At 39.5% G+C, this 14,758-nt stretch overlaps 1 protein-coding gene across 2 annotated transcripts in view; it reads left to right on the top strand.

Moving 5' to 3' along the window:
• The window catches only part of Stk3 (serine/threonine kinase 3), a 242,458-nt gene that overhangs the window by 23,092 nt on the left and 204,608 nt on the right, over positions 1–14,758 (top strand). For both annotated transcript variants that reach the window (XM_028766083.1, XM_028766090.1), the window contains exons 2-3: positions 8,965–9,045; positions 11,111–11,239. In XM_028766083.1, coding sequence (XP_028621916.1) covers positions 8,965–9,045; positions 11,111–11,239 — 210 coding nt within the window. The remainder of the gene's footprint in view (positions 1–8,964; positions 9,046–11,110; positions 11,240–14,758) is intronic.

The following is a 14,758-nucleotide window of genomic DNA, read 5'->3' as shown; positions in this document are numbered from 1 at the left end:
CACATTGTAGGCTGACCCCTGGCAGCAGGCAGGGCAGCAGGCAAGACTGTGATTCTCAGTGGTTATCATACCACAGTCCAGGTAGAATTCTTTTTTACTGTGCAAATCTCTTCAGAGACCTTGGGTGATCACTGTTAGGATTTGGGAATCTCTGTCTGTCATAATAAGCTTAAACATTTAACATTATACTTAGCATATTTCTGACAAGATCGAGAGCTAATATCTATTACATATATCTGAGTTACACAGTCTGTTTTTGTTTTTAATTATTTCATCTAGATTGTATCTAGCAAACAGAGTATATTATAACCTAATGACAGTAGTGACAGTAGCAAAAAAAAGGTTAAATATATACCTTTAAGGCAGTGATCTTAAACCTTTTTACTTTTGTAAATCTTTAAATTAATATTAAAATTATTATTTACTGTAAAGGCAGGATAGCAATCATATGAAAACCTTATGTTAATTGAAAAGTGTCTTTGGAGATCTTTTAAGTCAGGCTGTTCTCCTAGAGATGGCAGTCAAGTGGAGACTGCCCATAACAAAGATGGCAGATAGTTATGAGACTGCCTTCAACCAAGATGGTGTTGAAGCAACAGCCAGCCATATGACAGCCCTTAGCCAAGACCACCACCTGTTATACCTTAGAATAGAATGGCATTTATCTATAGAAGTGTGGCTATGTATCAGCAGAGACAAATAACAGAGACAAATAGACACGTTTTGTCTGGTGGACGGGGCATTATGTACATGTGAGGAGATTTCTCTGTGTCACTGCAGGCAGCTTCTGCCATGCAGGTCGGAGCAGAGTAGGTTGCCAGGAGGTGGTGAGCCAGCTAGCATGTGGTGCTAGTGCCAGTGCCCTGGGACGGTGTGAGGTGGTGCCAGTGGCTGTGCTCTGCCCACCCCCCAGCAACTCTGCTGCAGCACCACGCTGTCCCACCACTGGGTAAGCAGGGAGCGAGAGAGTGAGTTAAATCTAAAATAAAATATGGAGAGTGCTGTTAAGAGTCAAGGAAGGAGGAGCTGAGAGCGGAGGAGTGAAGCAGCTGGGAGTGAAGGTGGGGAAAAGCTTACATAGAAGACCTGCCAGTTTTTTGGATCCATGGCGAGAGCTGTAGAAGTTTTTTCCAAGTGCTGTTAAGTGGTCATTTAGGATTATTATCTAGTGAGTATTGGGGCCGAGTCTAGCCTGAGAATTTGGAAGCCTTTAAGACCAGGAGGTGTCCCAGTAGGGAGCTGGAAGTAGCAGGGAAGATATTCCCTTTGAGTGAGATTAGAAGTTATCAATTATCCCTACCAGCATCCTGAGGATATGTATGATAACCAGGAACTGCCGCAGCCAGCCCAGATCACCAGGTCGTCACAAGGTGAACTAAGGGGCTGAGCTCTGAGCCAGCGCCTGAGCAGCAGGAGGATGGTTTACCTAGGCTTAGGACTTTCTAGCAGTGAGAGAAAGAAACCATCTTGAGGCGAGAAAGAGTGCTTACCCAAGAGAAGAGGTCCTAAGACAAAGTCAGTGAGGAGAGCCAGTCATGACTGTTAGTACCTCCATCCCCACAGTCGCCAGAAGGTGGCTGTGAGTGCAACAGCCCTTCCTTGGGACTTTAGTGTGACATCACCTTTCGTTATGTGTTCACTAGTTAACAAACCCTTAGAGGTTACTTCTGTGTATTGATGACTGTGCATAGTGCTGTAGGGAATGAGAGTGCAGAGCACTGGTTTTGTTTTCTTTGTGTATGTGCTCAGTAGTGTGGCTGCTGAATCCCTGAGTGTGTGTGAAGACCCTGGGTCGCTCATTCTCTTACTCTCTACTTCCTGTTCCTTATCAACAGATAGCAGGGAGGAGGAGCGGGGCATGGCTCATGAGTTGGGTACTTTGTCAGAATACTTGTTTGTTTGTTTGTTTGTTTTGTTTTGTTTTTTGTTTTGAGATTGGGTTTCTTTGTATAGCCCTGGCTGTCCTGGACCTCCCTCTGTAGACCAGGCTGGCCTCAAACTCAGAGTTCTGCCTGCCTCTGCTTTCCAAGTGCTGAGATTAAAGGCATGTGCTATCACAGCTGGCTTACTTTTTGGTTTTAAAATTAGGATCATTTTTACCTGTTATCTTTTAGAAATTAAAATAAAAGTAAAATCCTAGCTGTATCTGATAGAACAAAAGACTGAAAGATAAATAAATTTCCTGAAAAACCTTACTCCAAAAAACATGAGAGGATTCTAAATGTAACCTTATTGTATGTATAAATAAGTACATCAGAATACTCAGTCCTACAGAAACTCAGTTCAGTGGCTGTAATAGTGTACTTAAGAGTAGAAATGAACTAGTTGGATTGATGATAAACTCTTTTGTGAATATTTATACATGGATAGCCTTAAGAAATGTGTCTCTCCCTTCATTCCTGAATTAATAAAAACTATTGTTTGCATTATATTTAATAGTTTCCTAACATTGGGAGACACTCTACTATATGTTAGACTTTGGTTTGATTTTCTCTTGCATTTATTACCAAAGTAATTGAGAAAAATCACATAAGCTTTAGTTTCCTGTTCTAAAGTTCTAAAGTAACTACCTGAAAAGCTGTAAGAAAAAAATACTTCTCATTGCAGTAGTACAGTGCCAGAAAGTGCCTAGTAATTATTTCCAAAATGCTTTAATTTTAAATTTCATTTTATTGATTGTGTGTGTGTGTGTGTGTGTTCATGCTTGTATGACATACAAATGGAGATCATAGAACAACCTCCAGCACTTGGGTCTCCCTTTGCTTTGTGGGCTCTGGGAGACTGTATTGAAGTCCTCAGACCTGGCTGCAGAGATCTTTCCCTGCTGAGCCACTTGCCAAGGCTGCCTGAGGCACTTACCTTTCTTTTTAATTTACATTTCATTTGAGTGTGTGTATGTTGTTCTGTGTTAGTATGCAAATGGATATGTATATGTCTTCAGGGGTTATAGTGCATTGGATCCTCTGGAGCTGGATTTTAGGGGGTCTTAATCCTTCTCATGAAGGAAGTGGCTCTCGTGTCTTAGGTATCACCTCCTCTACTTTTCTCCACTCTCTGTCTCCATACTAGGGACTCAATCTAGCAGGCCCCGTGTGCTAGGCAAGCCTTTACCCCAGTGATGTCCTTGGTCCTCTCAAGTTTTGCTTTGGGACAGGGTCTCAGTAATTTGCCTGGGTGCCTCTTGAACTCATTCTTCAGTTCAGATTGCCTTTAAACCTGTGGTTCCTCTATTTCAGCCTCCCAAATAGGATTGTAAGCTTTTGTCACTAGGAATAGCAGGTCAGGTGTTTTAGTAAGTTATGTTGGCTGTTTGTTTTCAATATCTTTCTTTATTGGCTGGGAAGCCATATCAGATGCAGCAATGAAAAAAGATTGTACTAGCCTCTTAATTGTTTTTAAAAAGACAATTCTAGGCTATGCTTGCCTTAGGCATATAAGGCCTACTTCTGAAGTTCTATTAGAGAAATACATTATGGGTAACTTGTTCTCAATAGAATTCTCTAGTATGTGGAAGAGTTTCCACTTTAAAGTCAAGTATATTTTTTGAATCTTTGATAGAAACTTAAAGCGTTTCCTTCAAAATCAGGGACAAGACAAGGCTGCCCACTCTCTCCCTATCTATTGAGTATTGTACTTGTTCTAGCCAGAGCAATAAGACAACTGAAGGAGATCAAGGGGATACAAATTGGAAAGGAAGAAGGCAAAGTATCTCTATTTGATGATGATATGATGATATGGTGTAACTCTAACCAAGCAAGTGAAAGATCTGTATGAAAATTTTTATATTTTAGGTTGAGATTATGAGTTTGTTTTGTTTTGTGTTCCTTCTCAAACTCATCTCTCCTCAGCACTAGGCTTTGTGCAGATAGGAGTATCCCGTGGGCAGTATTTTCCTGACACTCTCTTCTCCACTGTCGGAAGCCATGGTCAAGTCCCCACCTGCATCAGCTCACTAGCTTGCTCTCCTGTTGTCATTAGTATTTTTTTCTTTTATTATCAGTAACTTTTTACCATTAAATGTAGATTTTTTTTTAGATAAACAGTTTGCCAGGATCTGAATATATCAATAGTTTATATTTTTTTTTCAGTAGAATTCTATAGAATGGATTTCCCATTATTTACTTACTAGTGGTAGGCACCTGTAATTTTTCAGTTTTGGGCTGTTATGAATGAAGTTACTGCAAATATTTGCATCTTGGGTAGAGGTGTTTTCATTTTTCTTAGGCAGATGCCTTGGAGCAGAGTTGCGTAGCCGTCTGATAAGTGTGTCTAGCATGTTGAGAAGTAAGCTGTTTTCTAAGGGAACAAGTGAATTTTGCTTTTCTCCCTGCCATGTTTCTTCTTGTTCCATATCCTTCCTAATACTTGTTATAAATAGTGCCTTTTTATTTAAGCCATGTTTGTGCTTAGTGTATCTTATTGTAGCTTAAGACTTACTTTCTGATGATTACTGATAAATGTCTTTTCATATGCATATTAAGCATTCATTGTATTTCTTTATTGAAATGTCTGCTTAGATATTTTGCATATTATTTAGATTTTTATTGCATTTAAACTATTTTTATAATGTATACATTTTTATAACATATATATGTGTATATTTATAAGGTTCTTTATATATTTTGGTTATAATTCACGTCTGTGGCTTCTCTTTCCAGTTAAATTGTAGATAAAAGTAGATAGTTCTGATCTGAGCTGTTGATGTATATATATGTTTATACTTATTTATGTCTGTCTTTGAAAAATTGTAATAGTCACAGACTTTATAATTTTAATCATTTTAAAGCATTTATTTTTATGGTATTAAGTTTATTTATTACATAATATAACCCCAGTTGCAAAATTGTGTATAACTCACACAATATAATATAGCTGTCATTATCTAGGTCAGGAACTTTTATTACCTCTGGAAACATTTTCAGTATAATATTTTTATTAATACGGGAATTTCACACTATGGACCCTAGTCACACTCATTTCCCAGTCCTCCTATGTCTGTCCCCCCTTGTGACCATCCCCCAAAGAAAACCTCAAGTCCAGTTTGTGTTGCCCATATACTTACTGGAGCATGGTCAAACTCCCAGTGCCCATCCACGTAAAGAAAACGGAGTCCTTCCCCACTGCGTGTCCTACAGAAGTCATCAACTATGGAGACCTACACTCAACATCCTTATCACAGTTTTAAGAGTTCTCTTCAATGGCATCCTGTCTAGGCTGTTACTTTTTGGGGGATGGGGTGGGGTTGTCACAGAAGCTTCTGTGCCCCTCTTCTATGAGTCTGCAGTCATCAGTACCACTGCACAAGTAGCTTCTTTGCCCTTAACAGTCTGCAGGAGCACGGACCATGGACTTCCACATGGTCTCTGGCATCAGCTAGTGCCATGGACCTTGGCATGTCTACAGGAAATACCATATACTCCCAAATTCCCCTGCCCCAGTGTTTGGTGACCGTCAGAGTGCTCTGACATAGGGTCAGCTCATGTCGGTCTTCACGTACAGGTGTTTGTAGTTCTTTCTGTGGAGGTTTGTGACATTAGCTGTGTTGTTTCATCATAGCCCTTGGCTTTAGTTAATGAGTCTCTGCCCCTTTTGCATCTATTTTAGTTTATCTTTTTTGGAAATCTCTTAGCTAATATTTTGTATTTTTTGGTTTCTTTCATTTTTGTAACCTTTAATATTTTGTTCCTTTACTAATTTTGCATTTTTTTTCTGATTATTCTAGTTCATGGAAAAAACAGCATCAGGGTGTTTCTTTGACATTGTTCCTTTTGACCTAGGTGCTGTGATCTTCTTTCTGAGTTCTGCCATGTTTCCCATGGTTTAATATGATGTGTGTTCATTTTCATTTGTTGAGAAACCGTTTTATGTCTCCCTGATATGGCTAGTCTTGGTAAGCAGCTTGCTCTGGGATCCAGTGTCACTTGCCAGGTAGAGTTAAAGATATTCAACATGTCCACTAGGAATAGACGTGGGTTTGGGGGATCTGAACTGTGCTCCTCAGGCTTGTGCTGCAAGCACTGAACCTCTGAGCGGGGTCCCAGGCCCCATCTGTCTGTCTTTCAGCACAATTTCTGCCCCTGCTTGTTTGTTTGTTTGTTTGTTTTTCCTTTTTGGCTTTTTGAGACTGGGTCTTACTGTGTAACGCAGACTGGCTCCTACTATCCTCCTGTCTTAGCTTGCCTGGTGCAGGAGTTGTGGTAAGTTTGTTTTAGGCTGGAGATTGTTTTTCTGTCCGACTGGTAATTTCTCATTTTATCTTCACCTTTGCTGTTTCAAGGACTGTTTTATTTAAAAAAACCTGGTTTGGAACTTTAGTTTGATTTTTGTTTCCTTGGCCTTTTAAGGGCACTCTGTGCTTAGTGTCTGATTAGGTGCTCACACTCAGTCTTTTGTTTTTTAAAATCATGTAAATTAGAATATAGAACAATGGCTCCTGGATTTATACTTTGATACCTATGAACGAGTGTTATGTATACCTTCCCCGTATACATGCAAGTGTATATAAACTAGTATTTTATCATGTGAGAGTCTTTCAGGTATCCTCACAGATGGCATTCGCTTCTGGTACAGTGCAGAGCCATTGCCTGCTGTACTTCCACTGCCAATGGCTTTTTGCTGTCTGAATGTCTCAGTGTGTCCACTCTGGCCTTTCTCCTCTCCGTGGCCATCTCCTGGGCCAGGCTCCCAGCCAGAGATTGTGGTAGTATGCCCTCAGATTCCTTGATTTTAGTTGTTCTTAGTTTCAGGCCCTCAAAGTAGCTGGGTTCCAAACAGTGAACCCTTCTCAGGATGGCACCTGGCCGATAGCCCCCGATGTATGAGGACAATAACATGGAGGTCCTTTAGGTGAGCGGTTGTGCAAAGGTCACATCTACCTCACCTAAGGCTTGCGAGAACTGCTTGTCATTGCCTAGGACTGCTGGTCTCTTCACAGGACAGCATAGCTTATGTTTAGACAGTTTCTACTTTTCTTGCCCTGCTAGGAAGCTGGGGTTGGAGCTGCTGGGGCTTGAGGTAGGGAGAAATGAGGAGAGACAAATGAAGGTAAGACAAGATATGACTGGACTGCTGGGCACTGGTAAGAAGGAGAACACGGCACTAAACATGCGGTGTTTATACACAGAAGATAGATAGTTCCGTAAGGACGTGGCCCTTGTCCTTCTGTGTTCTTTGTAGCTGTCTCCTCAGGTTTTGTTTTTCAATGTTCCCTGAATCTGTCTTTTGTCATTCCTATTTTCTCCTTCATGTAGTTACTTTGAAGGCACCGTTTCCTCTTTTATCTTTGTTTTTATTACTTTTTAAAAATTTACTTTTAATTCTTTGACAGTTTCACACACATATAAAATGAATTTATTTCTTTTCACCCTGCTGCACTTCTTCCTCCTACTTAAGCCCTTTGGTTTTTACTAAGTCTTCCTTCTACGGTGTGTGTCTGTCCATCTGTCTCACTAAAGAGGGTTGTCTTCATGAGCAGGGATTGGAGGTTATTTACTGGCATGGACAACGTATCAGTGGCTGCCCCATTGAGACGTGTATTCTCCTTTCCCCCATCACTGGTGCTGACCTGATAGACTACAGGTGACCATAGCTACCATGAGTTCATTGTTGTGTCAGCCATGTCAGACCCAGAAGGCACTGCTTTGCAGCACTCTTCTTCAACCTCTGCCTCTTAGGTACTTTCCAGTCTCTCTTTGGGAGATTCCCTGAGCCAGCAGGCGTGCATGCATGCATGCGTGTGTGTGCACACATGCATTGTTCTGTTTTGGGTAGAACACTTCAGTCCCTTATTTGCTGAAAGTTGACTATTGTCTCTTTGTTAACCACTGTCTACTGCAAAGAGAAGTTCTCTGATGAAGCCTAACAGCTGCATTATCTGTGGGCTTAAAACTGTTTAGAAGGTAGTTTGATACCATGTTCAAGGCAATAGTAATAGGCAGAAGTCTATACTTTTGTCTTTAAGTAAGTAAAGCGATAAGAGGACCATTGACTGTTTCTCTCTCTGTGTACACATATATTTGAAGAACATAAAGTATATCATAACAATTTTAGTAATCTTAAGTTAGTAATATTAGAATCAATTATAGCATATTTATTTTTGCTGTATTAAGTACATCCTCGTAAAAGCAGTATGCTGCATAATGTTGTTTCGGTCTGTAATGACACTGACCTCATGAGACTATAATGGAGCTGAAGATTTCAACTATTATTTAGTGATATTATAGCCACTGTGATCTTTGAGTAAAACTCATAGTGTTTCTGCTGGTACTGGTATGAATAAGCCAGTATGCTCTAACTGTATTAAAGTGTAACACATGCTCTTGTGTATAGTGTATACTGCTTGGCCATGATAATAAATTTCTATGTTTATATATTAACTATAGTGTAGTTATAATAATTATTTCTAAGTTTATTCTTATTTATTAAAATGTTTACTACAAAAATGTAAGCCATGTATGTCTTCTGCCATATTCTCTGATAACCCAATTTTTCTGTGTTGTGTTCGTTATGGATATAATAGAAATTGGTGTATACTGCCCATGTAATAGGCCATATATGTTATCTTGATGTGTTGAGGTACATTCCATGGTGTTCTTATTGTGCTAAAATTATCTAAAGTATTTCTTGGAATGGGTCCCCTTTATTAAGTAGGATATTATGTTATTAACAGTCTATGAACGACTATGTGTTATTGAGTGAAAACAATGCATGAAGTAGAGCCCAGAGGACACGCTAGCTTGTCTGTTTGAATGAGGGAATGGAATGGCAGTCTCACAGAACCTGATTTTGAAGAGGTTTGTATTGGAGTCTGTTGCTAGGCACCCACGAGACACCCCTCCCTCGGAAGGGGCTGTTGGCTATGCACCTTTCACAGTGCTTGATTTTGGAGCAACTGGTTATATTGCTTATTACATTATTTTTGTAAAAGCTTTTAAGGAAAGCATTTTTCTTTTTTACTTTTATCAGTAAGCTAAAAAAGCTGAGTGAAGACAGTTTGACTAAGCAGCCCGAAGAAGTTTTTGATGTATTGGAGAAGCTTGGAGAAGGGTGAGTAAGAACTGTGAAAATATCTTTTAGATAAAGGTCTAATCTGTCACCAGAGTATGTCTGCTGGAGTGAGTACTACTGACTAATGAAATCTGACAATTAGTGTCCAACTGTAAAGACCAGATCATGATAGGTATGGATGGTAACACTGTCTCTCTCTCTTCCCCTCCCCTCCCCTCCCCTCCCCCTCCCCTCCCCTCCTGAAGCAAGAAATGTGCTGTAAAGTGATTTGTAAGAGGTTTGGTCATCTTGTGCATTCTCATTGATAAGCTTTACCATTTTGCCTTATTAGGCTAGTGGCTGTGGGTATGTTTGGCACTCTAGGACCCGTTTTATTTGGGAAAGACCAGTATAAGCTTTGAATTGACTGTCTTGAGGAAATGAGTATGTATAGGCAGATAAATTGTTAACAGTCTCAAAATGTTAGAAGAATGTATATCATTTGATCACGGAGAAAGGCAGATAATAAGTATAAAACAATTAAATTTGCAAGAACATGTAATACATAACATTCCAAGCATAAGGTGGAAAAAGTAAAATGAAGTATAATGCTCACTAAATATGAATTATCACATTAAAAGATGAACTCTTTGGAGAAAATGAGAAGTAAAGTAGCCAGTCTGCTTATATAAGATCCATATAAAATCAAACAGGAGGGATGTTTTCTATTAAAAAATCTCTATCAGAAAGAGTCAAAATAAAAGGAAACCAAAAGGAGCAGGGTTTCTGTTGGGTAAACAGAGGGCAGTGTTCGGTTGGGTCCCAACTGGATAGAGAAGTACACAGATAAGGACAGAAAAGGAAATCCTGTTGGATCATTTGGACACGCAGTACAGTAACTAACTCTGATGGGGGAGTTAGTTTCAGAGTAAGTAGAGTCTAGTGAAAAGATATGTGTTTTTATTTGTCTTTTAGAAGTGGACAGATATAAAACTTAGAAAGGGATTAAATGTAAATTAGCAAACCTGATTGTGAATGTTTGTATAAAGTATCTATTTGAATTTAGTTATGCTCTCTCACACACAACAAAGGTATATTTTGTAGTCTTCCCTTTTAAGCATATGGTCAAAGACAGAAACTTGATAACTTATAAGATAGATTTTTACAAGTCACCTTTTCTGATATAGTTTGCTAAGTTAGACATAACTACAAAATGACAAAACATATCACACTAATTATAAATTGGGAAGGATAGTCCAAGAAGTCCCGAAGGATTAATGCTTGTAAAACTCCGTCAGAGTACCTGGTGTACTGTTAGAACCAAGCAGTTTGAAACCTGGGCTTGGAGTACATATTAAATTACAGATGACTTTCTTTTTTGTTGCTTCTGCTCTGTAAAATACACGAATATTTAGTTGATAGATGTTCAAGAGCTGGAGTAGAGATTAAGTCCTCTGTCTCCTTTTATGGGACTACTCATGAGTATGTGATCTTTTTCTTGAAGAGATGGTACTTAAAGAAGCATTGGTTCTTTGGCTGGGAACTTTGGTTGAGGATTGCCTACTTTTCTTAAATCAGTGTTAAATGGTTCACAATAGTTAGGTGTTGTGCACATCTGCAATCATGGTAATTTAAGATTGTCCTTGGTTGTATAGTATGTTTAAGGCTACATGAGAGCCTTTCCCAAAAGAATCAAAAAAAAAAGAAAAAAAAAAAAAAGGTTCACAGTGAAAGGTACCCTGGGCTTCTGCTTGATTCAGTCTTTCCTTTTAGCCTGAGACTTACTTTTCATGCTTGTAATTTCCTTTTCTGTCTCTTTAAGCTGCATTTGAGTTGACAAACCGTAAGTTAGCCTCCTTGCCTCCGTCCTGTGTCCTCCGCCTCCTGCTCCTTTCTTCCCATAAGAAAATAGCACCTCACTGTGTTTTTACTTGATAACTTTAAGTTTGTAATTCAAGCAGTAACACTCCTTCATGAACTTATTATTCCTTTACTTTTGTTTTTGATCATTATAATGATGATTTAAGCTAGAAAATACAGTATGCAAAATATACATAAAAGTCCCCATAGTCTTTGATACAATGCTTGATGCAAAAAAAGTAACATCTTGGCTTTCTTTTTTAAGGTCGTATGGAAGTGTTTTTAAAGCAATACATAAGGAATCTGGTCAAGTTGTTGCAATTAAGCAAGTACCTGTTGAGTCAGATCTTCAGGAAATAATCAAAGAAATTTCCATAATGCAACAATGTGACAGGTATGAAAATATCTTATTTCCTTGTGTTCGTTTTGATGACTGTCATTAGTTACATAGTAAAATAAATTTTTTTGTTACCTATTTGTTTTTTCCTGACTTCTTATTGGGAGCAAGACCAAAACTAAAGAGCCTGAGGATAAATATGTAGATTTGTCCTTTGACCTACAGCTATTCAGAGAAATGACATAAAAGGATATATTCAGGGAGGGAGGTAACCAGCCTGTCTCTTTCCAGGACAAATTTATGGTTGAATATTAAGTTTTTGATATTTAGTGGCTCATTTTACATTATGTATTATATGGCTTTGGGTTTTTTTTTTCCATGTAGGATTTCCTGTGTAACCTAAAGCTGACCTTGAACTCTCTTGTAGCTTAGGCTGGCCTCAATTTTTGGATCTTACTATTTCAGCCCCTTATCTGAGTGATGGGATGATAGACATGTTCTTTATGTCTGGCATATAATTACTTTTGTAAATCTGATCTATCAACAACCACTATAAAGCATTTCCTGTTGGAAAAGTACTATATCAGGATCCAGAAATAGTAAGAAATCTAAGATTTTGTTTTTCTTCTTGAGGGGCTGTGGTCTTCTTGGCATGAAAAAACATGGACAAACAGCCCTGACTTAGAGTCGTGGGTACTGACTGGTGGGTACTTGGAATGATAATGAAAACAAGGGAGTAGGATACATGTCTCAGCCAGGGACAATAGGCAGTCTGGAAATTGAGGAAGAGTTTGGTGGAGAAATGGAAGGATAAAAGAATAAGAATTTTTATCTAGAGAGGTGAAGAACAGTTCACTTGTTTACTGTAGTGGAAACCATGAATCCAGAGATTGACAGGGAATCAGGTTGGATAGGTAAGTGTGGCTGTTGATGAAGGGTTCTGTGTGCACTGTCAATAGCCTGGTCTTTGTTCTATGAGGGATGCAGTGGGAATAAATAGCAGTGTATGTAGTCTCTGGTGAACTAGCAAAGGGGACTATAGGTCTCCTTCATTAAAAGGTCTGAAGGTAGGAACAGTGCATCCTCCTTCTCCTCTTCTTCTTCTCCCCCTCCTCCTCCTCCTCCCTATCATCACAGTGATGTCTGTATTTCAGGATTTGTTTTCTCTTGTATATTACCTCCACACTGCAGTTTCCCCTCCTTCCTCTCCTTCCCTCCGCTGACATCTCCTCTCTCCCTCAGATCCACTCCTCTAGCATTTCCTTTTAGAAGAGGGCAGGCCTCTCAGAGATATCAACCTAACATGGCACAACAAGATACAATAAGACTAAGTACAAACCCTAATATTAAGGCTGGAGGAGGCAACCCAGAAGGAGGAAAAGGATCCCAAAAGCAGGCAAAAGAGTCTGAGACAGTCTCTCCGCCTACCTTTAGAAGTCTTACAAGAACACCAAACTATATAGCCATACCATATATGCAGAGGAACTAGTGCAGGCTCCTTGATTGTCCCTTCAGTCTCTGAGTCCCTATGAGCCCTGGTTAGTTGATTCTGTGGGCCGTGTTCTTGTGATGTCCTTGACCCCTCTGGCTCCTACAGTCCTTCTCCCTCTTCCACAGGATTCCCCAAGCTCTGCTTAGTCTGTGGCTGTGGGTCTCTGCATCTCCTTCTATCAGTTCCTGGATGCAGCCTCTCTGATGACAGTTATTCCAGGCTCCAGTGTATGTCTATATAGGGTTCATTAGGAACCATTTAACTCACATTTGTTTTTTCCTGGTCATGGTTAATTCTATCAACCAGGGTAGAGATATGCAGCCTCTGGTCTCGGTCAGGCTTATTTCTTGTACTTTCTAATCACTAGCCCATATCATTTATTTCATGGCTCTAAGAGGTAAGGTGGTTTGAAGGAGAACTTTCCTCCTTGTAGGTCTCCAGTTTTGAGAGGATATAGGAGCCGTAGGACGTAGAACCTTGTTGGAGGAAGCATCACCAGGTCTTGAGGGGGGGTTTATAGCCTTGCCCAGTTTCCTACTCTCTCCCTGCCTCCTGTGCACGGATGAGAATGTGATCAAGCCTCCTGCTCCTCCTGCCACACCTTGTCTGCTTTGATGGACTCCCTTCACACCCGTACACCATTTTTGTTTCCCTAGGTGTTTTTGGTTATGACATTTTATCAAGTAACAATACAGGAGGGCTGTTCCTGTCAGACCCAGTGTCCAGTCTCCAGGCAGGAAGAGTAAGATGCTTTGTCAGAATTATCTCATCCTCACACAGTGTCTTACGAGGGTCTGGACACAGTAGCACCCCTAGACACATTGAAGTCCTATAGTCGTGGTCCTATAGACAGACAGTCCTAGCTGTGTAGAAAGTCTTTATAGGTCCTCCCTGACTTACACAATACAGTTTCATGTCAAACTCAAAGCCTTACTTTGAATTCTAAATTTTGTTTTTTTTTTCCCCATACTACTTTGTTTTTGAGATGCTGTGTAGCAGCAGTAAGCTATAGTCCATCAGCGTTCTGATTGTGAGAATAAAGAGTTAGTTCCCTATAGTATATTGTATTGCTACTTAGGTATTCAGTAGGTTATGTTTCTAAAATACATTTGCAACCCAGTGTTTTCAGCTTATAGAGGTTTTGTCAGACCTGATCCTACTGTAGAGTCAAGAAGCATCCATATAGTAGAAACTCTTTGACTAATGAAGTGCTTGAGTAATCCTAAGAGAATGCTATTGGTCCAGTATATTTTACTTATGTTTGAGATATGCGATATGTTTAGATTATTTGTATATTTTCTATCATAATTTGAAATCAAATAGTAATAGGACTGTATACTCCTTAATCTCAGATCAAAGTTTGTAACTGCAAATTTCTCCCATACTTTGCTGATCTCTCACCTTGGTAACTTGGCGAGAGTATGGCTGCTACAGTTTGAACACAGGGAAGGGAGGACTATGCTGGACTATCAGCTGGGCTTGATACTTGCCTGATGTTGTTGCTACTTGATTATCATGTAAAGAACCAAACATGACCAGGAAAGAACAAAAGTGAATGAAATGAGCCCTATATACACGTACGTAGAGCCTGGCATAATTGTCATCAGAGAGGCTTCATCCAGGATCTACTGGACTTCTTATTACTTTTTATCATTATATAAAAATGATGGGGACTGATGACATACTTCTAAAAGTTTTTATTTACTTCTTAGAAGTACTGGAGATAAATTTAGGATCTTGCTAGCAAGTATGTGCTGTATTGCTGCACTACATCTAACTTAGTGTTATACTGTAGGAATTTCAGTTCAGTATTATGTAGGAAAGGGAGGAACCCAACTATTAGCTGTACATGTGCACATAGGTGGTAATAAAGCCGTTGTTCCCTTGGCCCCAGGATACTTTGGAACCTGTACGTGCTTTCTAGATTGTTTTGTAACAGTGTATTACTTGTTTTCATTGTCTTCCATTCTTTTCCTCCACCAATCTATTTTCTTCCTGAAGCTAGAGTGAACTCTCCAACATGCAGGTTTCCTGTTGAGTACCTTGAAGTGGGTTATTCTCCACTCCCTCACTCGAGTGTTCAG

This window comes from Grammomys surdaster, unplaced genomic scaffold (assembly GCF_004785775.1).
Source record: "Grammomys surdaster isolate TR1022 unplaced genomic scaffold, NIH_TR_1.0 63, whole genome shotgun sequence".
In the NCBI taxonomy this organism is placed as follows: Eukaryota; Metazoa; Chordata; class Mammalia; order Rodentia; family Muridae; genus Grammomys; species Grammomys surdaster.
The sequence above is the reverse complement of the archived record's forward strand: the minus strand, read 5'-3'. Positions and strand labels throughout refer to the sequence as shown.